The 27,054-nt window shown below is 38.5% G+C and overlaps 1 protein-coding gene across 2 annotated transcripts in view; it reads left to right on the forward strand.

Annotated features, from left to right (window-relative positions):
• Positions 1 to 27,054, forward strand: part of Pde8 (phosphodiesterase 8) — a 464,293-nt gene that overhangs the window by 361,411 nt on the left and 75,828 nt on the right. For both annotated transcript variants that reach the window (XM_090406572.1, XM_090406573.1), the window contains exon 15: positions 17,531 to 17,726. In XM_090406572.1, the coding sequence (XP_090262698.1) occupies positions 17,531 to 17,726 (196 nt within the window). The remainder of the gene's footprint in view (positions 1 to 17,530; positions 17,727 to 27,054) is intronic.

Here is a 27,054-nt window from a genome sequence, read left to right on the forward strand (position 1 = left end):
CTCGATTGGAGGAGCTGTACTGGAGGAGGTAGGGGAGATGAGATCTGGGGGGGGTGATGATTAATAGAAAACTGAAATTCAGGCAGCATTTTGCAAAGGTGGTGAGGGTAACTCAGGGATTGCTGCAATACTGAGGACTCTGACCTGCAGAGATAAAAGAGTTATCATTCCGTTGTATAAGACTCTGATCAGACCGCATTTAGACTATTGTTCTCAGATTTGGTCCCCAGGATTTGAAGGGGATAAATTGACTGTGGAAAGAGTACAGAGGCAGATAACAAAGATGGTTTCAGGACTGTACAATGAATTGAGGATCGACTGAGGGAATGTGGACTACAGAGTTTAGTGGATAGAAGAATGAGCGGTGATATGATTGAGACTTTTAAACTGTTGAGAGACAGTTACAGGGTAGAGATTGGAGAGTTCTTTCACTTGGTGGAACAGCAGAAAAGAACGATGACAAGGGGCCATCCCTGGAAGTTACGAAAGGAGGCTGTGCGTCAGAGGGTGAGGCATGGTTTCTTTGCGTGGAGGGTTGTTTAACCTTGGAATGCATTGCCTGAGAGAGTAGTTAGAGTGGGAATGGTCAATGGGTTCAAGGAGTGGTATGATAAAATTGTTTTTCCTGAAAACGACCTCCCACGATGAGTCTTTTGACTTCATGGAGGCCTGGATAATAATAATAACAACAATAAACTTACTCATTTATTCTAATACACAAAGCTTGTCTAGTCTTTTTGTGATCATCTGCTCTCTAATTCTACATATATCATTTCCTCTCTGAAATCTTTTACACACCTTTTTTGAGAATCTGTGTCCATTTATGTGGTTTGACTCTTTTTACCATCATTCTGCCATATTTTGATGATGTCACTATTTGCATAAACTAATGACCTCCAGTAAGTTAACTGAGTATTAACTTATTGGTGGTCATTTAGCATTCATCCTCCCTATCTTATTTTTTGCCTTATTAATATGACTTAGTTTGTCACTAGTATGCAGTATCTACAAAAAAAAAATAATAATAATAAATAAATAAAAAACAACTAAACACATTGCCAAGGAATGTTATGTTTTTTGACGAATTCACTAAGCCCATATTCCTATATGAGCTTGTTGAATACCTTTTCTTATTTCCTCAATATCATGTCATCACCCTCAGAATCACTTCCATTATTGTCTTCATGCAAATCCTCTTTGCGTGGACATAATCCTGCTGCTACTGCTGCTGTCATTCATAGCATTCCTTCTTCTTTTTTTTTTCTTTATCTTATTTTCTTCTCCCATAAGTATTATTATTATTATTGTACAGGCAACTCTATGGAGTCTGAAGAATCATCTTGGGAGACCCAAACTATCCACACAATATCTATTGTACCTCTCTTTGAATCCATTAACAGACAAAGCACTCGCAATTGACTCTGTGACCCATTCCAATCATTCACTGCTGTGCAAGCTAAAAAATGTAGTCCTGACACCTTTGCCAAATATTGCTAAATACACTAGTACCTAATTTCCAGGGGTGATCACTTGTCCCCTCTAGCCAAGTGCAGAAATATTTCCTCTCTATTAAGCCCATAAAATTCTTTAAGTAACTTAAAGCTTTTATCTTATCTCCTCCTTTTTGCCTTCTTTCATCAACCAACTTTTGTAATCCAGAAACTTCCAATCGGTCCTCATGGGAAGAATTCCGCAGACCACTCACCATTTTGGTCGCATGCCTCTGAGCACAGTAATCCAAATTTGGATATATCAAGGTCTTATCTCTCCTTTTGGTATGTTCTTCAATAGCCAAATAATTCCATTAGTAATCTTGGCAACCTTAGTGGTATGCTCTCTAAACTTCATCTCTATCTATTACCACCCTGAAATCCCTGACTTCATCTCTCTGGTTTCAAATATATCATCTTAATCAGTTAGGTATTTCCATTTTACTAATAATGTTCAGAAAAATGGATTCAATTATTTCGGCAAAGCTATTCCCACTTTTTATGATTCTCCTGGCATTTTAAAACATTTAGTTTTTACTCTTGTAAGTAGCTGTGATATGTTGCTAATTATTCACTGTATTCTATTATTATTATTATTATTATTATTCAGGCCTCCATGGAGTCAAAGGACTCATCGTGGGAGGTCCTTCCTAGGAAACACGAAGTCTATCATACCACTTCTTGAACTCATTGATCGTTCTTGCTCTCACCACTCTATCAGGCAATGCGTTTCACGCTTCGACTACTCTCCATGCAAAGAAACCACTCCTCACTCTCTTGCTCACAGCTTCCTTTTGTAACTTCCAGGGATGACCCCTTGTCATCGCTCCTTCACACTGTTCCACCAAGCAAAAGAACTCCCCAGTGTCAACCCTGTAACTACCTCTCACCAGTTTAAAAGTCTCAATCACATCACCTCTCCTTCTATCCACCAAACTCTGTAGTTCACATTCCCTCAGCTGATCCTCATAGCTAACATTGTACAGTCCTGAAACCATCTTTATTATCCGCCTCTGTACCCTTTCCACAGTTAATTTATCCCCTTCAAATCCTGGGGAAGATTTTATTAGCAGCACTATCATGACCTGTTGTCTGAATATTATTATTATGTGACACCTCCAGGGAGTCCAAAGACTCATCGAGGGAGGGCACCTACTTTGCAGTTCTCTGTCTCACCATCAATCCACCAACTACAACGAACTGCAACTACACCAACATCATCTACCTCCCACTACCACCACTAGTATTTTCATAGACAATCACAAACATCCATGTCCACTGTGGGTTTGAATCCCCAGCCTTTTGGCTGGATATGCTAACCACTCGGTCAACCAGGCCAGTATTCTATTATCAGACCTCAATGTAACATTCTAATTTTCCAATCTCCTTTGTAATAAATCTTCTCTCTCTCTCTCTCTCTCTCTAGCAACAACCGATCATCAGTTTTAAGTGCCAACTTTTGACAAGATAGCTCCCTTGAAAATATTCATGCTAATATTCACTTTTGTTTGGTTAATTTTTAAAGTGAATCCTATCCATGAGGGGTTGTAAACCTATAGCATATCAATACTGTAGATGTGCTAAAAGTCAAATAATCTGATAATCCATTTTGAGACAAGAAGAAACATGGAACTTTTACAAGCTTCAGGCCTATAATATGCAGTGGAGTCTTAGATCGGAGGATCAAATTTTTCTGCCACCTAAGGGTATTGCAAATGCTTACTCAGAGTGGAATTCAGAATACAGGCAATTAGTTGGAGAGTAGAAACATTATTCACTTAGCTAATCATATCAGTCAATGGTAGTAGAAGCTAACTATTAATAGATTACTCCATCACTTGAGAAAGAACTGAAGCAGAAGTGGTGGAATGATAATTTGGTGGTAAATTAATTGAATGTCTTTTTAGAAATTGCTTGAATTTGGACTAATTTCCAAACTGCAGGATAAATGGCAGTGGAATATCAGATTATAAAATGCAACATAAAAGAGGGGTGAACTATTGAGCACAAATCTTTGGGACAGTTAGGTAAATTCCACCTGTAGTCAGGAGTTGCAAGATTCCTCTGATCTCTGTCTTTTGAAAAATCCATTCATAAGCACAAGAAGTTGTGCTTATGAATGGATGTACTGAATCATCAGCAGGGTTGGGCAAAAGTTATTATTCAGGACCTCCACAGAATCATATGATTCACTATTGGAGGTCCATCTTAGATAAAAAAAAAAAAAAATTACCACAGCATCCCTTAAACTCATTCACTGTGCATTTCTGCTGCTCTCTCTCAGGCAATGCCAGCTGGTCTTATATAGTGTAGGCAGAATACAACTATAAATAATCCTCTCAAGCAAAGCATTCCATTCTCCTACCACTCCCCATTTACCATTTAATTTTGCAATATGTGACCAGTAGAATGATGATTATGGAAAGATGATATTGGCTGCTTAAAATGGGTGTTTAAAATAAGATATTATTATTGTGTGACACCTCCAGGGAGTCCTAAGACTCATCGAGAGAGAGTGTGCCAAGAGCATCGAACGATTGAACCCCTTCCAACTACAACTGCACTGAAACTTGCTTAACTTTTTTGCATGAGCCATTAGTAGCTGAGGCTCTACCAATCAACCAACCTTTGCTGGCTAATATAGTTGAGATGTTAAATGAGAAATTCATAATGGTATTTCACCCTCAAGAATGTGACATCATGCAGATCTTAAGTGCAGTGAGAATAGTGGAGGAGGAACTGATGGCGGGTTAGCAGAAGTAAATGAGGAATTGAGTTTACTTGATGTTAATAAAGACTGAAAAAAGGAAAAAGGAAAGCTCACCCAATAGGAAGGAAATGGAATTTATACACTTACTGAGAGATAATTCCTTGACAGCATGTGATGGAGAAGAGTCAGGGTAAGAGAGGATTGCATCTGATTACAGCATCAGAAGACCAATCCATAACTAAGCTGGCAACCTTGCCTCCAATTACAGAGTGATCACACGGTATTGACTTGGAAGGTAGCAAAACATGGAATTTTCAATTAACGTAGAAATACAAAGCAGGTGATTATGACAAGCTTAGGAGGCAGCTTGAATAAGTGCCATGACATAAAAATATGCAAGGGGAAGATTTTCAGAGTGCATGAGGATAGTCAAGGAGTATCTGGAAGAAGCATTGGACTGTGTACCTAAAGTCAGGAGGATAAATCAGGTAGGATTATATGGATGAATAGTATCATGAAGCATGAGCTGCAAAAAAAAAAAAAAAAAAGGTTGTACAGAGTATATAAGGAGAAAGATGACCAGCAACCTCATGAACAGTACAAGGATCAGGCAAGGAAGGTAACCAGCATGGTAAGGAAGGGTTAAAACAGATTATGAGAAGAAATTAGTCAAGCAGGCCAAAGGAAACCCTAGAGAATTCTTTCATTTTGTGACAAGTAGGAGGAAGAAGCACTATGGGAGGATAACTTTAATGAGTACTGATGATAGAGAGGTTATAGAGGCAGATGACATAGTTGAGCTAGTGAGTGACCACTTTGCAAGAGTATGTCATTCAAGTGAGGTGTTGCTATGGCAGGGACTGATGTGAGAATAGATCCTGAATGCAAATATGGCTGTAGGATTAGATGGGATATTAGCTCTCATTTTACAAGAATGTGCAACTGGTGATGCCTTTGACTAGGACATTTAATTTAAGTCTCAGCTCTGGCAAGGTTCCAAGGGATTGCAAGGAGGGCAAAATAATTACTTTTCATGAAAGATTATCTCACTCCATGGTAGCAAATTATAGACTGATTAGTATCTAGACATGGTGGTAAAAGTACTGGGAAAGTTGATCAAAATGAGAATTCAGGAATGGATGGATAAGGATATCATACTCGATATGGAGGAGCAGAACAAGGCTTTTGTGCTTGGACCACTTCTCTTTAATGTGCACATAAATGAGATAGGAAATAATTTGAAGGGAGATATTCAGCTGTTTGCTGATGATGCAAAATTGGGTAGTCCAAAAATGGTTAATTAAGGTGATACAGAAAGCTTTCAGATCGATTTAAATAGCTTGACAGTATGGCAAAACATAATAGATGTCAATTTAACATGGAAACATGTAAAGTTATGCATTTTGAGCCTTGCAGCACTGGAATACAGTTCCATCAATGTGCACCACATTATGGGAACTGTACTCCGAGAAATTGATGAAGCCAGCGATTTGTGGTTTGTTGCTGGTAGTAGTAGTAATAGATAAAAGTAAAAGATAGATGGAATCTAGAGAGCATATTGTCTTCATTATTGAAAAATACTAACAAGCAGAAATAAGGAAGTTATCATTAATCTTTATAATGTGGTTATATCAAGACCCCATCTGGATTACTGTGCTCAGGTCTGGTCACCTGGGTTTCTTCTGGATGAGGAAGTGGCGGAGAAGATCCAAAGGAGAGTGAGATCCAAAGTCACTAGTAGTGTATACTAGTGACTTTTGGACCACTGCTGTTTAACTTGTATGTTAATGATATTGGGACAGGTTTGAATGGCAATGTTTGCAGAGGATGTAAAGTTGGTAATAACTATAAAGAATAGAACAGATGTATATTTTGGACCTGAATAGACTTAGTGAATAGGAAAATCAATTACTGCCAATTCAGTGTTCCAAAGATAAGGTTTTAAAATTCAGAAAGTTAAGACAAGATGCAGAGTATATAGTTGGTGGAGATATTTTAGAGGAGGTATAATGGCATATAAGAACTTGAAATTTAGGGAATACATAGCTAAAATTTTTGAGTGCAGTAGAATGGATTGTGACAGTTATGTTGACACTGACCTGTAGAAGAAGTAAAATTATGCTTCCATTTTATAAGGCCTTGATCAAGCCACGTATACATAGGTAGATTATTGAGCACAGATTTGATCACCTGGTTTTCATAGAAATGAAGAGCACTAGAAAGGCACTGAAGATAACCAACTAGTTTGAAACAGCTGTCAGGCCACCGAATCCTTAAAAAAATGCACTAATTGCCAGCAAAGGTTAGTAGATTGGTAGAGCCTCTGTTACTAATGGCTCGCAAAACATTAAGCAAGTTTGAGCGTGGTTAGTAGTTAGAAGGGGGTCAGTCATTCAATGGTGTTGGCACACTCTCCCTTGATGAGTCTTTGGACTCCCTGTGATGGGGAGAACAAAAGGCCATTGATGGAAGCTGTATGAGGAGAGTGTGAGCAGGGTTGGGACGAATAGGTTATTTTGCATGGAGAGAGTGTGTGATGGGTGATATGGATGCACTGCCAGAGATTGTAGTGAATCCAGAGATAGTGAATGCATTGAAGTTACAGTTTGATGAACTGTGTGTGTATGCATGACAGGGAGAGCTAATATGATGAATCTTTTGACTCCATGGAGGCCTGATGATAATAAATAGAATTGATTAATTTAAATCTTTTTTGTTAATTTATTATCTAATTGTAGCTTTACTTTTTTATATCTATATAAAACTTGTATACTTTTACGAGTACTTGTACTTTATATATTTGGTTGCTGAAAAATACTTTAACAAGCAGAGACAAACAGGTTATTGTTCCTCTGTATCGAGCCTTGATAAGACCCCATCTAGACTACTGTGCCCAGATATGGGCGCCAGGGTTTCTTATGGATGGGGAGGAGGTGGAGAGGATCCAGAGACGCATGACCAAGATGATAGCAGGTCTATGCTATCATCTTGGTCACGTCATCTCATGAACCTTATGAGAACAGGTTGAAGATTTGTGGATTGCAGAAATTGGTTGATAGGCAGAAAAGCGGTGATATGATTGAGACAATCAAATTACTGAAGGGTTTCTATAAGATTAATTCAGAAGATATTTTTGAGAATAGGACTGATGGTGGGAGGACTAGGGCCATACATGGAAGCTGGGCAAGAGTGTGGTTAGCAAGGGTGTTAGAGCTAGGTTTTTACTTGGAGAGTGGTGAATGAGTGGAATAAGCTGCCAGAGTCTGTTATTTGTGCCATGACTGTAAATGAGTTCAAGGCGAAGTATGATAGATACTGTGTGAATGTCAAATAGTTGTTCTTGACATGATGTTAGGGCCTCCCTCGATGAGTCTATGGACTCCTTGGAGTTGCCCGTAATAATGATACATATAGCTTGTACTAAATGTAATGGGTATTCTTATTTTTTCTTTATATTCCATAATTTTTCTCTATGTATTTTATCAAAACTTTCTCGTAATCTGTAAAGGCTAAGTGTGTCTTCAAATCAAATTCTCATTTTTTTTTTCTTCAATATTATTTGTTTTAAGACATGTATTTATCTATACATTATCTTCCTTGTCTAAAATCTCTGTTCTGACAGTGGTTTGTTAGCTGTATTTCTAAGTGTGTTATTCAAAATTTTACTATATATTTTGTAACCTGTATTTAATATTAATATGCTTAGTCCTCTGTAATTGCCAGAGTCATATTTTGTCTCCTTTCTTAAATATAGATGTATATCTTAAATATAACCAATATAATCTAATCGAACTTCACATGATTTAAAACAGTTAACTTTAAGTATCTGATGCAAATATTCTCCACCTTACTTCTATATCTTATGTTTATGCCATCTAATCCAGTTGATTTCCTATTTTATGATACCTATAATTATTATGTCAATACACTCATTACAAAAATCTTGGCGGTGAATTTGAGCTGTGCTAAAGAAAGTGTTTAATTGGTGAATAGTCTGTTTTTCTACATTTATGAGTGCTAAATTGTTTCTCTGGAATACGATTGTACTTAAGTGGTTGTTTTTTGAAGTTAATTGTGGTCGTGATATTGTGTATTTTGGTTACCAAGAAGACCGGGTCGGATGCATAACGGTGGAATACAAGACGAAGCTAAGTTTTCATTACTGTATTTAGTTTTATTTCATGTTATTTAGTGTAATTAATGTTTTGTTTTGCTTGTAATTGTTTGTACTTTTCTTATTTATTTATACTCCCTAATACTTATTTAGTGTTTATTTTTGACACTAATTAGCGACACTATTTTGAATAATTAACGATTACGCTAGTAGTCCCTCGGCAGTAACGAATAATGGTCGATTCAGCTGCAGTCGCAAATGGTGTGTCGCCAAGTCCTCCACCACTTAAGAACATTATAAGCAATATAATAAAGGAGTTTGTGGCATGCAGTACTTGCATCTCGGGAATTGGATATCTGGCTTGTGAGAGAGCGAGGGGAGTGTGTGTGTGTGTGTGCATAAAGTGTAGGCAGTGGGAGGAAATAAATGCAGTAGATATCTCAATAACCTACCTTGTTGTTCCAGGAACAGGAAATGAATACCGGAAGACGAGTAGTGTGATAGGAGAGAATGAAGAAAAAAATATGAATGAGAAAATAATAGTTGATAGTGTAGAAGGCATGAGTGATTGTGAAAGTTTAGGAGATGGTTTTGTTTGGGAGAGTGAATTTCGATTAAGAGTGACTGACCTGCAGAGGGAGATTGAGGAGCTGAAAGAGGAGGTGGAATGTCTTGGGAGAAGTATGAAAGATGAGATTAGGAGAATGTCAGAGATAAATGCAAGGCAAATCAGAGTAGGGGGAGAGAGAGAGAGAGAGAGTTTTGGGAATGATAGGAGAGGAGAGAATGGAATTGGATGTGGAAATGGAGAGAATGGAAACAGTAGGAGAGAGGGAATGAGAGAGAGGTATGGGAGAAGAGGAGAGAATGGAAACAGTAGGAGAGATGAAATGAGAGAGAGGTATGGGAGTGCTAGAAGAGGAGAGAATGGAAACAATAGGAGAGACTGAATGAGAGAGATATGGGAGTGCTAGAAGAGGAGAGAATGGAAACAATAGGAGAGACTGAATGAGAGAGATATGGGAGTGCTAGAAGAGGAGAGAATGGAAACAATAGGAGGGACTGAATGAGAGAGATATGGGAGTGCTAGAAGAGGAGAAAATGGAAACAGTAGGGGAGAGAGAGAGAGAGGTCTGGGAATGAAAGAGGAGAAAATGGAAACAATAGGAGAGAGGGAATGGTAAGAGGTATAATGTATGGGGCTCAATGATCCGTGGTGTTCAAGATAGGATGCCTGAAGAGTGTTTGCCAGGAGGAACGATAGAAAGTGTGGCTTTGGCAGTTAAGAGAAGTGAAGGGATGGATGAGATGATTGTAATGGTGGGAACAAATGACTTGAGTGGTGGTGTAAATAGGGCAGCGAGAGATATGAGATTCTTGCTTGAGGTGGTACAAAAGAAGACATAGAGAGGAAAGATAGTGTGTGTGTTGCCTAGGTATGATAATGACAAGCTGAGCAGAAGAGCAGTAATATTGAATGACAAAAGCGAGAGACCACTTACATTTGAATGAGGAAGGATGTAGGTGCCTGGAGAGATTGCTGTTCTGAACAAGTCAGTGTGTCCCAGGGAGGATGGTAGCGGGGGGGGGGGGCTCTTGTGGGAATGGGTACTTGGGAGACGGGGGACAATGTCAGCTAACACTGAGCCCAGTGGAGTCTAGAGGGGATAATGCTGGGTATAGAAACAACGGCATTTATATGCTTTATACTAATGCCAGGAGTATCCGGAATAAAGGAGAGGAATTGGTGGTGCAGATAGCATCAGCCTGGCCAAAAATTATTGCGATCACTGAGATGTGGTTGACAGAAGAGCATATAATGACAGGAATAGAAGTCACTGGGTACAGCATTTTTCAGCAGGATAGGAAGGGAAAGCGTGGTTGTGGAGTACTGCTTATGATAAGTGACAACCTAAGTCCTCTAAAAGTGGAGGCTTTGAAAAGCAGTGATACTAATGATTTTGAAAGCATATGGTGTGAGGTAGAGGTTGGCAAGACAGGATATTTAGTAGGGTGTTGCTACAGACCCAGGAGAACAGAGGGTGGCGACCAGGAAATGTTTAGGCAGTTGAGTTTGGCAAGTGCAAGAAGAATGATTGTTATGGGAGATTTTAACTACAGTAGTATAAACTGAGGAGAGGAAGATGCATGTAGCAATAAGGGAATGGAATTTCTAGAATTCTTGAGGGACAAATGTCTTAGGCAACATGTAATAGAGGGAACAAGAGGTTCAAGAGTTTTGGATTTGGTTATAGCATCAGAAGAGTTGATAATAACTGAGATGAGATCTCTCCCACCAGTTGGAGAGCGTGACCATATGCTTTTGACTTGGAAAATGAATAGACATGCAGGAGTATCAAAGACACGGGAACGTATGTGGAATTATAAGGCAGGTGATTATAATAGTCTAAGACGTCAACTTGGGGGAAGTTTCATGCAGGAAGGAATTGGAAGGTCAGGATGTCATTAATGCGTGGGAAATTATGAAAGAATATTTGTTAGCTGCAATGGTAAGTTGTAAACCACGAGTGAACAAGAGGACACAATTTGAAGTAAAGTGGATGACAAACAATATTAAACAGGAATTGCATGCAAAAAAGAGGCTATGGAAGGGATATAAGGAGACAGGTGAAGAGAAGATGCATGAAGAATATAAGACACAGGCCAGAAGAGTTACTAGTATATTAAGGAAGACGAAACTGGAATATGGGAGGAGATTGGCCCTAAGATCCAAAGAAAATCCTAGGGAATTTTTTTAGATATGTGGCCAGTAGGAGGAGAAATGACTGTGGAAGAATGATATTGTGGGATAAAAATGGGAATGGAGTGACCGATGCAGAGGACATAGTGGAATTGCTCAATGAACACGTTATTGGAGTATTTTATCCTGGAGGAGTCAATTTTAATGCTAGAGGGATTGGGCAGGTTCGAGGTTTAGAGGTACAGGAGGAGAGTATGTTTCATATACTGAGTGCTCTGGATGTCAGTAAAGCTGTGGGACTGGATGGTATTTCACCACGAGTTTTGAGAGAATGTGCTAGCGAACTGACCTGGTTTTTCAATGAAAGTCTGGCTGTGGGAAAGGTGCCCATGGAATGGAAGGAAGGTAAGATAGTGCCATTGCATAAGAGCCGTAGCAGACTGGAAGTGTCTAATTATAGGCCAGTTTGTGTGTCATTAGTAATTAGTAAGATCTTGGAGAAAGTAGTGAGGGACCGTATACAGCATTGGGCAGACGAGGGTAATGTTATCTGTGAGAGTCAACATGGATTTGTGAAGGGGCGCTCTTGTTTTAGTATTATGCTAGCCTTTTATAATAAAGTTACAAGAACATTAGATGAGGTAAAGGCATATACTGCAATTTTCTTAGACTTAGCAAAGGCATTTGAGAGGGTGTCACATGATAAGCTGATATTTAAGTTGCAGCACATGGGTCTGGATGTCAGATTGGTCAACTGGATTCAGGATTGGCTGTCTGATAGGTATCAGAGAGTTGTGTATGGTGGGGCAGTTTCAAGGAAGCAGAGAGTTAAAAGTGGGGTCCCACAGGGCTCAGTACTGGGATCTATATTGTTTAACCTTTATATTGTCAGTGGATTGCAAGGGGATAAACAACTGAATATCCCCTTGCAATCCACTGACATTGTCAGTGGATTGCAAAGGGATATTCAGTTGTTTGCAGATGATGCGGAGTTGGGAAGGATTATTAGTAATAGTGTAGATGCGGAAGCCCTGCAAGAGGATTTGAATAAGCTAGATAGATGGTGAAATGAATGGGGTGTCGGTTTAATGCAGCAAAATGTAAGGTCTTGAGGTTTGGGAAACTTCGATGGGATACTGCATACTCCATGGGAGGAGTTATACTGGAGGAAGTAGGGGAGACAAGAGATCTGGGGTTAATGATTGATAGAAACCTGAAGTTTAGGGGACATATTGCAAAGGTGGTGAAGTTAACACAGAGGATTGCTGCAATAATGAGAAGGACACTGACTTGCAGAGATAAAACAGTTATCATTCTGTTGTATAAGACCCTGATTGTTCTCAAATTTGGTCCCCTGGATTTGAAGGGGATAAATTAACTGGACAAATGAATATGGGTGTCGATTTAATGCAGCAAAATGTAAATTCTTGAAGTTTGGGATACATCGATGGGAGGCTGCATACTCAATTGGAGGAGCTGTACTGGAGAAAGGGGTAGACAAGAGATCTGGAAGGGATGATTGAAAGAAAACTGAAATTCAGGAGTATATTGCAAAGATGGTAAAGGTAACCCAGAGGATTGCTGCAATAATGAGAAGGACACTGACCTGCAGAGATAAGAGTTATCATTCTGTTGTATAAGACTCTGATCAGACTACACTTAGACTATTGTTCTTAAATTTGGTCCCCAGGATTTGAAGGGGATTAATTAACTATGGAAAGGGTACAGAGGCGGATAACAAAGATGGGTTCAGGACTGTACAATGTTAGTTATGAGGATCGGCTGATGGAATGTGTACTGCAGAGTCTGGTGGATAGAAGAAGGAGAGGTGATATTATTGAGACTTTTAAACTGCTGAGAGGCAGTTATATGGTTGACTCTGGGGGGTTCTTTCACTTCGTGTTACAGCAGGAAGGAGCAATGACAAGGGCCATCCCTAGAAGTTGCAAAAGGAAGCTGTGAGCAAGAGGGTGATGAGTGGTTTCTTTGCGTTGAGGGTGGTTGAACCATGGAATTCATTGTCTGAGAGTGATGAGAGCAAGATTGGTCAGTGAGTTCAAGGAGTGGTATGATAGACTTCATGTTTCCTAGGAAGGACCTTCCATGATGAGTCTGACTCCATGGATGCCTGAATAATAATAATAATAATAATAATTTCTTTTCCATTATATTGATTTGTGGCATATCTCTTTCTTCATTATTTAATTTCATCTATCCAAGAATCTTGGTGAGTTTCCTCTACTGTGATTGCTAGCTATATTTGTTTTATATCTGTATATTTTTTCTCTTCCTTTTGTTTGTTTTTGAAGGAATAATCTGTATGCAAATTGTTTCTTTTATTACATTTTATGTCGCCTCTGTAGCACAATTGGAAGAATGACTGTACATTGCGCCCTTCGATTGGAATAGGCCTAAGTTCAATTCTCGTTGCGACGGGAGGAATCTTTATATGGACGATTTCAATCGAAGGTGAGTTAGCCGATCTCATATGGAGGTATCAGGGTTTTTTCTCCCAGAAACTTGGGTTTTTCATCCAGCATACAGACAAATTGGCCCTTCAGAACACATGCAATTTACAGACAAAAAATACTAGTTGTGGTGGGCAATAGATGGCGTTGATGGAGATGATTCATAGTAGAAGTTCGATGTAGTGGTTGAGACAGTTGTAGGTATCCTTCTGCAATGAGTCTTCGGACTCCTTGGAGGTGTCAATAATAATAATAATAATAATGTGTTTTTTTCAAATTTTTAATATGCATATTTTTAATATATATATATTTTTCAGAATAGTTCAGCTTCTGCCTTCATCTACACTTATTTTAGATATATTGTTAATTGTGTGGACATTCATGTCCACAAACGATGCAGTAACAGCAGCAGCTTCATGACATGGTGCATTATCTTCCTGAATGAGACAATGGCCAGTTCCATAGAAATGCCACAAAAAAAGGAAGCATTGTTTTGTCCAGAATGTTCAGATACTTCTCAAAAACAGGACCATATCATCACACTGCCACCTCTGAAATTCATAGTTGGGGTTATGCACTCTGGTTGCCAGGGGTTCCACAGCTGAGACCAACGATTGCCAGGAGTCACAAATAACGCCTTGTGTGAGCAATGGCCTCGACAGATGGAAGAAGGCCGTCTGGAGTGATGAACTGTTTCCTGCTGCACCATGCTGATGGCCAGGTTTTGGCATAAACAGCATCAAGCCCTATCCATTGGTTGGATAGTTGGGGTTCAACAAGCTGGTGGAGGTGGTGTTATGATCTGGGGAGCTTTTTCTTGGCACATCCTAAGTCTGTTGGTTATCATTCCAGAAACACTGAATGGTGAACACTACAAGGAGCTGTTAGCCAACCATCTCCATCCATATCTGTAGGAGGTCTGGGTCCACTCCAACCACAGTGCCATTTTTCAATGCATATTGTCCCTGAGCTCATACAACTGCTCAGTGGTTGGAGGAACACAACAATGAATTTGCCACATTACCGTGGCCTCTAAACCCCCCCCCAACTGTAACAGAATTGAATATGGATAGGATATGCTAGAACGAAGTGTGACAACTGTTTATCCTCCTCCATGGAATGAATGTGAATGGACGGAGTTGTGCAGTGGACATGGGTCAAGACATTATGCATGGAGGATGTTTTTACACCTTGTGGAATCTATTCCTAGGCAACTGCAAGCTGTGATTGCACAGAGAGGTGGACCAATACATTATTAAGTGGATGTTCCTAATGCAAAGCTAACTCAGTGTATATGCATCCCCCTTGTCCAGTGTGTTCATCACCTTATTATTATAAGTAAACTGATTGCTAAAACACCACAATCTTCCTTTAGCAAACCAATGCTGTGCACTAAAGAGAATTATACTGCTCTCCACCAATTTTGAATCCTTGTCCTTACTAGTTTCTTCAGCACTTGACCACAACTCCAGACAAGCAGATCGGCCTATAATTTGAAGACTTAGTCTTATCGCTTCCTTTATGAAGCGGAACATTTTTGCCATCTTTCCATTCCTTTGGGACCTGGCTAATTTAAGACTTCCGTTGAAAACATACATTAAAGGTGTTGTTAACTCCCTGGAACATTCCCTCAAGACACGTGGTGATATCCTCATCAGGTCCCGTGGCCTTGTTGACATCAACTTTATTCAATTCCTCATATACCTCCTGCTCACTTGCCATCTTTAGTTTCTTTCCCATTCTCAAGTTCTGCATTATGTTACAATCACAAGGATAGAAAACTTTAATCAACTGCTCAATGAACACCTCTCCTATATCCTCCTCAGTGTTTATCATTTTCCCATTATCACTCACCAACACTATCCTCCATAATCATTCTTCTTTCCACTGGCAACATATTGAAAAAACTCCCTAGGATATCTTTTAGCATCATTACTAATTGCCACTAATATCACACTTTTGCTACTCTTACTAAGTGAGTTACCTTCCTTCCTTGCTCTTTGTACTCCTCATGTAACTGATTATCTCCACAATGCCTTTTTTTGCATCTTCACCTCTTCAGTCATTCATTTTACATCTGCCTTATTTAAGTATCCTGCTCTTTGGAATTGAGTCATTGCTTCTGTCAGTTACTTCCAGAGTTGAGACCAAGTAGCATTGATTTCCTTCCTGTGCAATTCCTCATTTCATGATATCACTACAAGCTGTCTCCTGAGTTTGCCATAATCACCCTCTTTATAGTTCCACATATGACCCTTTCTCACAAAAGTCGTGATATGGGTGGCAGCCACTAAAGTGATCACTTCATGGTCATTTTCACCAACTGGAAGAAGTACACATTACACAACTTTTAATCTTTCATACTGTAGATGCATCCACCTTATTCCATGCTGCATCTGCAAGATTCTACAGCATTGATTCCAAAGGGTTCCAAATTGTCCGAGGGTTTTCTCACCCTCGGTAGCGGCAATAGCCTGAGCAAAAGTATATTTTTTAATAATAATTATAGCTGCCTTGAAGACAGCTATAATATCCTGGTCCATGGGTTTTCAAGACTGAGATGGTATTCAATGAATGTGTTTGGATGGCTGTCATAAGCATTGAGTAGTCATAACTCTAGAACTGACTGTACTTCCAGTTTATTAGCCTCTGTCACCTCTATTTTCATCAGTTTCTGGTTACACCAGTATTTTCACTTATGACAGACCCTTGGAAATTGGTTACTCAGTAACTAACCTATTCAGTTTGCTTCTGTCACTTCACTACCATAAACACTAGAGTTATTCTGCCATAATTGGTCTTCCTTTTACTTGCCACTCGGCAGCAAGATTAGCCAAGCAATCCTGCAGACTGCTTTGCTAATCTCTCCTCATAATCAGATTTTGCCTTCTTTACCATAGTGGTCAACTTTCTTGCCCATGCCTTGCACTGTTCATGTGCTTGCTGATCACTTTCTCATTGTATACCTCTCCACAAGACTTTTTTTTTTTTTTTTTTGTAGCTCCTATTTAATGTTACTATTCATCTATCTAACTCCTTCCTGATTTATACTCCTAATCTTGAGTGGACTAGCTTGAAATGTTTTATTAAAGATCTCAAATAGCATGCTTTATAACATAAACTTAGGAACCATTTATAAACAACACTTCAGGACCATTTTGACATAATTAATTTTTTTTTTTGCAAAATAAGCACCTCCATGGTGCAGTTGGAAGAACAATAGGACATTGTGCCCTTCGATTGACCTGAGTTCAATTCTCATCATGATAGAGGAATCCGTATATATCGGCACTTTTTTAATTGAAGCTGAGTTAGCTGATCTCATGGAGGTGGCAGGTTTTTTCTCCCAGAAACTTGTGTTTTTCATCCCACATACAGGCAAATCAGCTATGAAAACACACCCAATTTACAGACAAAAAATACTGTTTATGGTGGATGGTAGAGGGCATTGTGTGTGTTGATGGTGATAGTGTCATTGCATGTTGGAGGATTAAGTAGGACAGATGATGAGTTGAGTGTAGTGGAGTAGAGTGCCCTCCTTCAATGAGTCCTTGGACTCTTTCTCTCTCTCTCTCTGAAGTGTCACATAATTAGTGATAATAATAATAAATTCTGAAACCTCAAATATGATGCACAAAGGTGTCATGTGATTATATTTTAAACTTTTCAAGTGAGGACTGTGAAGCCTTATTGTTCAAATTTATATTGATTATTCACCATTAATGTTTATATTTTCTACAACAGGGAATAATTAATCATCACATGCCAAAACATAATTTGCAAATATACCACAGTTGCTTTGCTGTCTTGACTATAATAGTTTAAATTGTGCATGTGTATAATGAATGAATAAGTAAATAATGATTTATTTAACACAGATTTCTGTGTTATTGTTCAAATTTATATTGATTATTCACCACTGATGTTTATATTTTCTACAACAGGGAATATCAATCATCAGATACCAAAACTAATTGCAAAATAAGTAAATAAGGAATCCTTTATTTAGATTTCTGTTTTTCTAAACATTTATTTATTTTTATATAGGCCACTTATATGGTTGGGAATGGCAATATTTGAAAGATTTAATACATGTAATAATTTGACATGTGATGAAACCACATTACGAAATTGGTTATCTCTTATTGAATCAAATTATCATTCAAATCCATATCACAATTCTACTCATGCTGCTGATGTTCTACAAGCAACTGCATATTTTCTACAAAAGCCAAGGTTAAAAGTGAGTAGAAAGAGTATTTTTGAGTACTTATATCTATTTTGTAAATTAAAAATCAAATTTTTTTTGTAATTATTCCACCTTTTGAAACTCTGTAAGCTTTATAAAATTTGAATTTATTTTTTTCACGGATTACGTTCTTTAAGGAACGGAGAATAGGAAGACAAGTAGTATGATAGGAGCGAATGAGAAAATAATAGTTGATAGTGTGGAAGGTGTGAGTGACTGTGGAAGTTTAGGAGATGGTTTTGTATGGGAGAGTGAATTTAGATTAAGAGTGACTGACCTGCAGAGGGAGATAGATGAGTTGAAAGAGGAGGTGGAATGTCTAGTGAATGAGAGCAGAAGTATGAAAGATAAGATTAGGAGAATGGAAGAGATAAATGCAAGGCAAATCAGAGTAGGAGAGAGAGAGAATTTAAGGAGTATGAGTGAGAGGTATGGGGGTGCTAGAAGAGGAGAGAATGGAAACGGTAGGAGAGATGGAATGAGAGAGAGGTATAGGAATGCTAGAAGACGAGCGGATGGAAACAGTAGTAGGAGAGACAGAATGAGAGAGGGATATGGAAGTGTTAGAAATGGAGAAAATGGAAACAGTAGGAGAGAGGGAATGAGAGAGATGTATGGGAGTGCTAGAAGAGGAGAGAATGGAAACAGTAGAAGAGAGAGGTATGGGAATGAAAGAAGAGGAGAGAATGGAAACAATAGGAGCGAGGGAATGGTAAGAGGTGTAATGTATGGCGACTCAATGATCCGTGGTGTTCAAGATAGGATGCGTGAGGAGTGTTTGCCAGGAGGAACAATAGAAAGGGTGGCTATGGCAATTAAGAGAGGTGAAAGGGTGGATGAGATGATTGTGATGGTAGGAACGAATGACTTGAGTGGTAATGTAAGTCGGGCAGCGAGAGATATGAGATTTTTGCTTGAGACTGTACGGAAGAAGACAGAGAGAGGAAAAATAGTGTGCGTGTTGCCTAGGTATGATAATGATGAGCTGAGCAGAAGAGCGGTGATATTGAATGGCATAATAGCGAGAATGTGTGACAAGAGAGGACTGGTATATGTGGATGCTTGGAGTGCGTTTGAGGAAAGAGAGGAGTTGTATGCGAGAGACCGTTTACATTTGAATGAGGAAGGGCGTAGGCATCTGGAGAGATTGCTGTTCTGAACGAGTCAGTGTGTCCCAGGGAGGATGATAGCAGAGGTGGCCTCTTGTGGGAATGGATACTTGGGAGAAGGGAGACAATGTCAGGTAACACTGAGCCCAGTGGAGTCTAGAAGGGATAAGGCTGGGTATAGAAACAATGGCATTTATATGCTGTATACTAATGCCAGGAGTATCCGGAATAAGGGAGAGGAATTGGTGGCGCAGATAGCATCAGCCTGGCCAAAAATTATTGGGATCACTGAGACGTGGTTGACAGAAGAGGATATAAAAACAGGAATAGAAGTCTCTGGGTATAGCATTTTTCGTCAGGATAGGAGGGGAAAGCGTGGTGGTGGGGTGCTGCTTATGATAAGTGATGACCTATGTCCTCTAAGAGCGGAGAATTTGGAAGGAAGTGAGACAAATGATTTTGAGAGCGTATGGTGTGAGCTAGAGGTAGGCAAGACAGGATATTTAGTGGGGTGTTGCTACAGACCCAGGAGCACAGAGGATGGGGACCAGGAGATGTTTAGACAGCTAAGTTTGGCAAGTGCAAGAAGAATGATTGTTATGGGAGATTTTAACTTCAGTAGTATAAATTGGAGAGAGGAACATGCATGTAACAATAGGGGAATGGAATTTCTAGAATTCTTGAGGGACAAATGTCTTAGGCAACATGTAACAGAGGGAACAAGAGGTTCAAAAATTTTGGATTTGGTTATAGCATCAGAAGAGTTGATAATAACTGAGTTGACGTCTCTCCCACCAGTTGGAGAGAGTGACCATATGGTGTTGACATGGAAAATGAATAGACATGCAGGAGTATCAAAGAGACGGGAACTTATGTGGAATTATAAGGTAGGTGATTATAATAGTCTTAGACGTCAACTTCGGGAAGTTTCATGGAGGGAGGAATTGGACAGCCGGGATATCACCAGTGCGTGGGAAATTGTGAAAGAATATTTGTTATCAGCAATGGTAAGTTGTATACCACGAGTGAAGAAGAGGGCGCAATTTGGAGTAAAGTGGATGACAAACAACATTAAACAGGAACTGCATGCGAAAAAGAGGCTATGGAAGAGATATAAGGAGACAGGTGAAGAGAGGATGGGTGAAGAATATAAGACACAGGCCAGAAGAGTGACTCGTGTGGTAAGGAAAGCGAAACTGGAATATGAGAGGAGATTGGCCCTAAGATCCAAAGAAAATCCTAGGGAATTTTTTAGCTATGTGGCCAGTAGGAGGAGAAATGACTGTGGAAGAATGATATTGTGGGATAAAAATGGGAATAGAGTGACTGATGCAGAGGACATAGTGGAATTGTTCAATGAACACTTTATTGGAGTATTTCATCCTAGAGGAGTCAGTTTTAATGCTAGAGGGATAGGACTGGTACGAGGTCTGGAGGTACAGGAGGAGAGTGTGTTTCAGATACTGAGTACTCTGGATGTCAGTAAAGCTGTGGGACTGGATGGTATTTCGCCACGAGTTTTGAGAGAATGTGCTAGCGAATTGACAATACCTTTAACGTGGCTTTACAATGAAAGTCTGGCTTTGGCAAAGGTGCCCAGGGAATGGAAGGAAGGTAAGATAGTGCCATTGCATAAGGGTGGTAACAGACTGGAAGTGTCTAATTATAGGCCAGTCTGTGTGTCATCAGTAGTTGTTAAGATCTTGGAGAAAGTAGTGAGGGACCGTGTACAGCATTGGGCAGATGAGGGTAATGTTATCTGTGAGAATCAACATGGATTTGTGAAAGGACGCTCTTGTTTTAGCAATATGCTAGCCTTTTATAATAAAGTTACAAGAGCATTAGATGAGGGAAAGGCATATACTGCAATTTTCTTAGACTTGGCGAAGGCATTTGACAGGGTGCCACATGATAAGCTGATATTTAAGTTGCAGCACATGGGTCTGGATGTCAGATTGGTCAACTGGATTCAGGATTGGCTGTCTGATAGGTATCAGAGAGTTGTGTATGGTGGAGCAGTTTCCAGGAGGCAGAGGGTTACAAGTGGGGTCCCACAGGGCTCAGTACTAGGACCTATATTGTTTAACCTTTATATCAATGACATAGCCAGTGGATTGCAGGGGGATATTCAGTTGTTTGCGGATGATGCGAAGCTGGGAAGGATTATTAGTAATAGCGCAGATGTGGTAGCCCTGCAAGAGGATTTAAATAAGCTAGATAGATGGGCAAATGAATGGGGGTGTCAGTTTAATGCAGCAAAATGTAAGGTCTTGAGGTTTGGGAAACATCGATGGGATGCTGCATACTCTATGGGAGGAGTTATACTGGAGGAAGTAGGGGAGACAAGAGATCTGGGGTTGATGATTGATAGAAACCTGAAGTTTAGGGGACATATTGCAAAGGTGGTGAAGGTAACACAGAGGATTGCTGCTATTATGAGAAGGACACTGACCTGCAGAGATAAGAGGGTTATCATTCCGTTGTATAAGTCTCTGATCAGACCACACTTGGACTAATGTTCTCAGATTTGGTCCCCAGGATTTGAAGGGGATAAATTAACTGTGGAAAGGATACAAAGACGGATGACAAAGATGGTTTCAGGACTGTACAATGATAGTTATGAGGATCGGCTGAGAGAATGTGGACTGCAGAATTTGGCGGATAGAAGAAGGAGAGGTGATATGATTGAGACTTTTAAACTGTTGAGAGGTGGTTACAGGGTTGACACTGGGGAGTTCTTTCGCTTGGTTGATCAGTGGGAAGGAGTGATGACAAGAGGCCATCCCTGGAAGTTACGAAAGGAAACTGTGAGCAAGAGGGTAAGGAGTGGTTTCTTTGTGTGGAGGGTGGTTGAGCCGTGGAATGCATTGCCTGATGGAGTGGTGGGAGCGAGAACGGTCAGTGACTTTAAAGAGTGGTATGATAAACTTTGTGTTTCTCAGGGGGGGACCTCCCCTCGATGAGTCTTGACAGACTTTATGTCTTAGGAAGGACCTCCCTCGATGAGTCTTTTGACTCCTTGGAGGCCTGAATAATAATAATAATAATAATAATAATATATATATATATATATATATATATGATCATTAGTTACATTGATTCGGTGATTAGATATGTTAATCTTTTTTTGACTGACTGAATCCGAGAAAATAGATAAGTTAATTTAATGGAGCACACAACATGTTTCGTCAAAACGACTTCTTCATGTGTGGTAGCACCTGAAGAAGTCGTTTTGACGTTACATGTTGTGTGAATGTTGTGCGTTGTGTGTCTGAAGTTAAGTTTGAATTCAAACTTAACTTCAGTTTCCAAGTCTGTTATTATAATGGCACAGTGTTTTTATGGTTTTTTAAGTGTTACCACACCTGAAGAAGTCATTTTGACGAAACATGTAGTGTGCTCCATTAAATTAACTTGTTATCTATTTTCTTGGTTTCAGTCAGTCAAAAAAAGGTGAATATATATATATATATATATGTATATATATATATATGTATATATATTTATTTTTTTATTTATTTATCCCATACACAAAATGCAGAAGAACCTATTGCAAACTAATGCCATGTGAGGGAAGGGTCAGGAATACAGTAATCTGTTCATATTCTTCTTGAACTGTTGACGGTTATAATCCTTTGTAAAGTCTTCATGAGGGAAACTGTTCCACATAATTGAGGTGGGAGGAATGAAAAATGATTAAGAATAGCAGATTTGTTGTGTTTGTAGTTTAACTGTAAAAGAATGTTGAGCAGCTGTAACACAAGTTCCTCTAGATATGACATAAATATAAGGCATAATCGATGCTAGTTAGGGAGGTCTTAGGTGCACTACCCCATATATGAGAGCAGTATTCCATTGTTGGTTGTACTATTCCTATCTAGTTGTAGTATTCCTATGTATTAAACTAATTCTATGTAGCCATCTTCAGTGGCTACATAGGAATAGTTTTAAAAAAACAAGGTGGAATACGAACAATTGATCATTCACAAATAGAACGAGCAGCGTGATGTCGTATCGCTAAGTATTAAAAGAGCAAACATTTTTTTTTTTATCAGAGTCATGATTAAATTAAAGATATTAATTCAGAAATTCATGTAATAATCTTAAATATCATTAAATCTAATATAGGAATTAAAAAAAAAAAATTAATGTGTTATCCTGATTAAACTTTCACAAATTTTTGATACAGATCTACAGTCATTACAATTCAAGTTAGGACGTTGAAGTAAGGCCGCCACACTTTCTTTAAATAAACATTCAAATTTATAGCGACATCTGTGTAGGAGGCGAGTCTTGGACCAAAGGATGTTGTGGCTTGTTTCTATTACGTGCTGAGCTAATTCAGATTTCTCAGGTTTGTTGTGTTGAATGGATGATTTTTTCTATAGAGCGTCCAGTTTGTCCAAAGTAAGAAAGATTACAGTTACACGGAACTTGATACACACCAGGTAGAGACATAGTTGAGTGTTTATCTTTAGAAGAAGGAAAATGGGTGGATAATTTGTTAACAGGTGTATAAGTGGCATATTTCTTCAGAATTCTTGAAATGTAAGGAATTGGAACTCGACGTATTGAATCTTTGCTGTTTTGTGTTGGATTGTAAGAATCGAAAAGATGTTGTGTACTCTTTTCGGAGAAGCCATTTAGTTTCATGTGATGTTTGATAGTCGAAAGTTCTTTCTGTAATAAATATGAAGTTGAACAATTAGTTTTGGCTCGTTGTATTAAATATTTTATGATTCCTGTTTTTTTGACAAGGATGATGGGCAGATTCTTTGAGAATATAACGACCTGTGAAAGTTGGTTTTCTGTAAACTGTTGTAGTAAAAATACCTGAAGGTGAACGGATGAAGAGAGGACTTTTAAAAATGATAACTCGTTGTCTTTTTCAATGTCCATGGTAAACTTTATACAAGGATGTAAGGAATTGATACTGCTTAAAAAGGAAGGTAAGGATTCTGTTATGAGGCCATACAGCAAAGATGTCATCTATATATCTAACTCAAAAGGATGGTTGAGGGAATATAGATGAGAACAGGACTTCTTCTAGATGTTCCAAATAAAAGTTGGCTAGAGCAGGAGAGAGTGGACTTCCCATGGCTGTTCCTTCCACATGGTTGTAAAATTTGTTTTGACATAAGAAATATCCAGAGTGCATTATGAAATCAAATAACTTTATGTTTTGTGGGAAGATGTCAGCAAGTAATTCTAAAGTCTCTTTGAGAGATATATTCATATATAAAGATTCTATATCAAAGATTCTGTATAAAGATTCTATATCATTTATTACAGAAAGAACTTTCGACTATCAAACATCACATGAAACTAAATGGCTTCTCCAAAAAGGGTACACAACATCTTTTCGATTCTTACAATCCAATACAAAACAGCAAAGATTCAATACGTCGAGTTCCAATTCTTTACATTTCTGGAATTTCAGAACCAATTTCAAGAATTCTGAAGAAATATGATTTAACAGCCACTTATACACCTGTTAACAAATTATCCACCCATTTTCCTTCTTCTAAAGATAAACGCTCAGCTATGTCTCTACCTGGTGTGTATCAAGTTCTGTGTAACTGTAATCTTTCCTACTTTGGACAAACTGGAAGCTCTATAGAAAAAATCATCCATTCAACACAACAATCCTGAGAAATCTGAATTAGCTCAGCACGTAATAGAAACAAGCCACAACATCCTTTTGTCCAAGACTTGCCTCCTACACAGATGTCACTATAAATTTGAAGTTTATTTGAAGAAAGTGTGGCAGCCTTACTTCAACGTCCTAACTTGAATTGTAATGACTGTATATCTGTATCAAAAATTTGTGAAAGTTTAATCAGGATAACGCATTAATTTTTTTTTTTTAATTCCTATATTAGATTTAATGTTATTTAAGATTATTACATGAATTTCTGAATTAATATCTTTAATTTAATCATGACTCTGATAAAAAAAAAAAATGTTTGCTCTTTTAATACTTAGCGATATGACATCACGCTGCTCGTTCTATTTGTGAATGTTCAATTGTTCATATTCCACCTTGTTTTTTAAAACTATTCCTATGGTCTGTAATATTCAGATTTAAATATTTGGCAAATTAAATAATATTCTTGTGTAAACGTGTATATATTTTATAATCCTAATGTCACAAGTATCTTTAAAGAATCAAATTGTTGGTTGGATTTATACACAGTAAGTAACTGTTAAGCAGAGAAGTACTGTCTTGACCAGAAAAGGATACCAAGTTTTTGGAAACTGTTGATACTGATATGATTGTGTCAGGAAAGATTTGGATTAAGAGTCAATGATGTTAGAATGTTACCATTAGAACGATATTGATGAGGAAACACAGATGGACAAAAGTTGCACCTGATGATTTTGGCGAAGGACTAGAAGATGAGACTGTAGGGCACACAATCAGTGAGTTTTCTACATTTATCCTTGCTGAATTTAACTTTGCTCTTTTAATTGTGGTTTTACAAGTGTTGTGGGCAACTATGCAGGCTGTGAATGAAGCTAGTGTTTAGGTTTCAAGCCACTTGTGAAAGGCTGTTTGCTTTCTTGGACAGCCTTAGCACACTTTTTTGGAGAAGCATGGTTTGGATGTGGGTTGGGGAATTTAGATGTTATTCCTTTCATTTGCCTGAATTCTATAGTATCAAAAATGGTTATGTACAATTGATTATTATTTCTTTAAAATAGTGTTTAACTTTAATTTAATGACTCAGTTAAAGAGTGTTATTTTTAGAGGCAGTGGATTGGAAAAGGAGGAATGATGAGTTAGCTGAAGAGTGGCATATACAAAAATAATAAACAAACTTAGCTGCACAACAGAATGAGCATTGATAGTGATGACTCACCACTGAAACATCTGACTCCGTGGAGATATACGAGGGTGGTCTGAAGAGTTCTCGACCTAACAACAATGAAAAAACGATTTTATAATTTCAAAATTATTTTTATTTTTCAACATAATCTCCCTCAAGACTGATACATTTATTCCAGGCATTATCCCGTTCCTGTTGTGGTTCTCAGTAAGATCTGCAAAATACCCCCTCTACAGCTGCAATCACCTCTTGATTTGAAGAAAAATGCTGACCAGCGAGAAAGAGTTTTAGTTTTGGGAAAAGATAGAAGTCAGACGGTGCCAAATCTGGGGAATAGGGTGGATGTTCCGACAATTCATAGCAGATCCTTTAGGGGGGGGTCTTAGGCGCATTCCCATTTTTCCATTCTCAGAACACCTTTGTGGGCAGGTGCATTGTCCTTATGAAAAATGATTTTTTTCTTCTGCAAACCAGCTCTTTTCTCACGAATTTTTTCATCTAGTCTGATTAAAAGATCGGAATAATATTCCCCAGTTATTGTTTTACCCTTTTAAGATAATTAATAAACAAAATGCCTTTAGCATCCTAAAACACCGATGCCATGTCCTTTCCAGGTGATGGAACCGATTTTGTCTTCTTTGGCACAAAGAAGACAAAGCTTTTTCATTCTTGCGCAAAGCTGTTTCATTTGCAATTCTTCATCCAAAATATATCCTATATGTTCTTTTGAAATGCCTATAGTCTCAGCAATTTCACACACTTTGACTCACTGGTCATCCGATACCATATTGTGCACTTGATGAATGATTTCTGGTGTTGTTACACTTTTTGGGTGTCCTTCACGTGGATCATCTTCAAGGCTGGTACGGCTACATTTAAACTCGGCAGCCAATTTCTTAATTGTTGAAAACGAAGGAGAAGATTGCCCGTAAACTTTTATGAACTTCGAATGAATTTCTGTTGGTGTTAAACCTTCTTTTACAAAGAATTTTATAACCACACGATACTCAATTTTATCCAATTCAAGGGATACAGACAACATTTTTGCTTCAGACAGCTGTATAAAACAAACTACTTGATAGAATGACTTGCAATTTCACATGGATACTTATGACAGATGTACCAACTTAGAAAAAAAAAATCGTGCTGATAGTGTTGCCATCTATGGTCGAGGCCGAGAACTTTTCAGACCAGCCTTGTATGAAGAGTGTGTGAGCACAGGAGTGAGCAGAAGGTTCTTTGCATGGAGAGTGGTTGGTGAGTGGAATGCATTGCCTCTGTGTGTTGTGAATGTAGACACATTGAATCATTTTAAGGCATGGTTGGATGAGAATTGTACGCAATAGTATGTACCTCTCACAATCCATCTCTGACTCCATGGAG

This window comes from Typopeltis vanoorti, chromosome 16 (assembly GCF_054136105.1).
Source record: "Typopeltis vanoorti isolate ZY-2024b chromosome 16, IOZ_Tvanoo_1.0, whole genome shotgun sequence".
Lineage (NCBI taxonomy): Eukaryota > Metazoa > Arthropoda > Arachnida > Uropygi > Thelyphonidae > Typopeltis > Typopeltis vanoorti.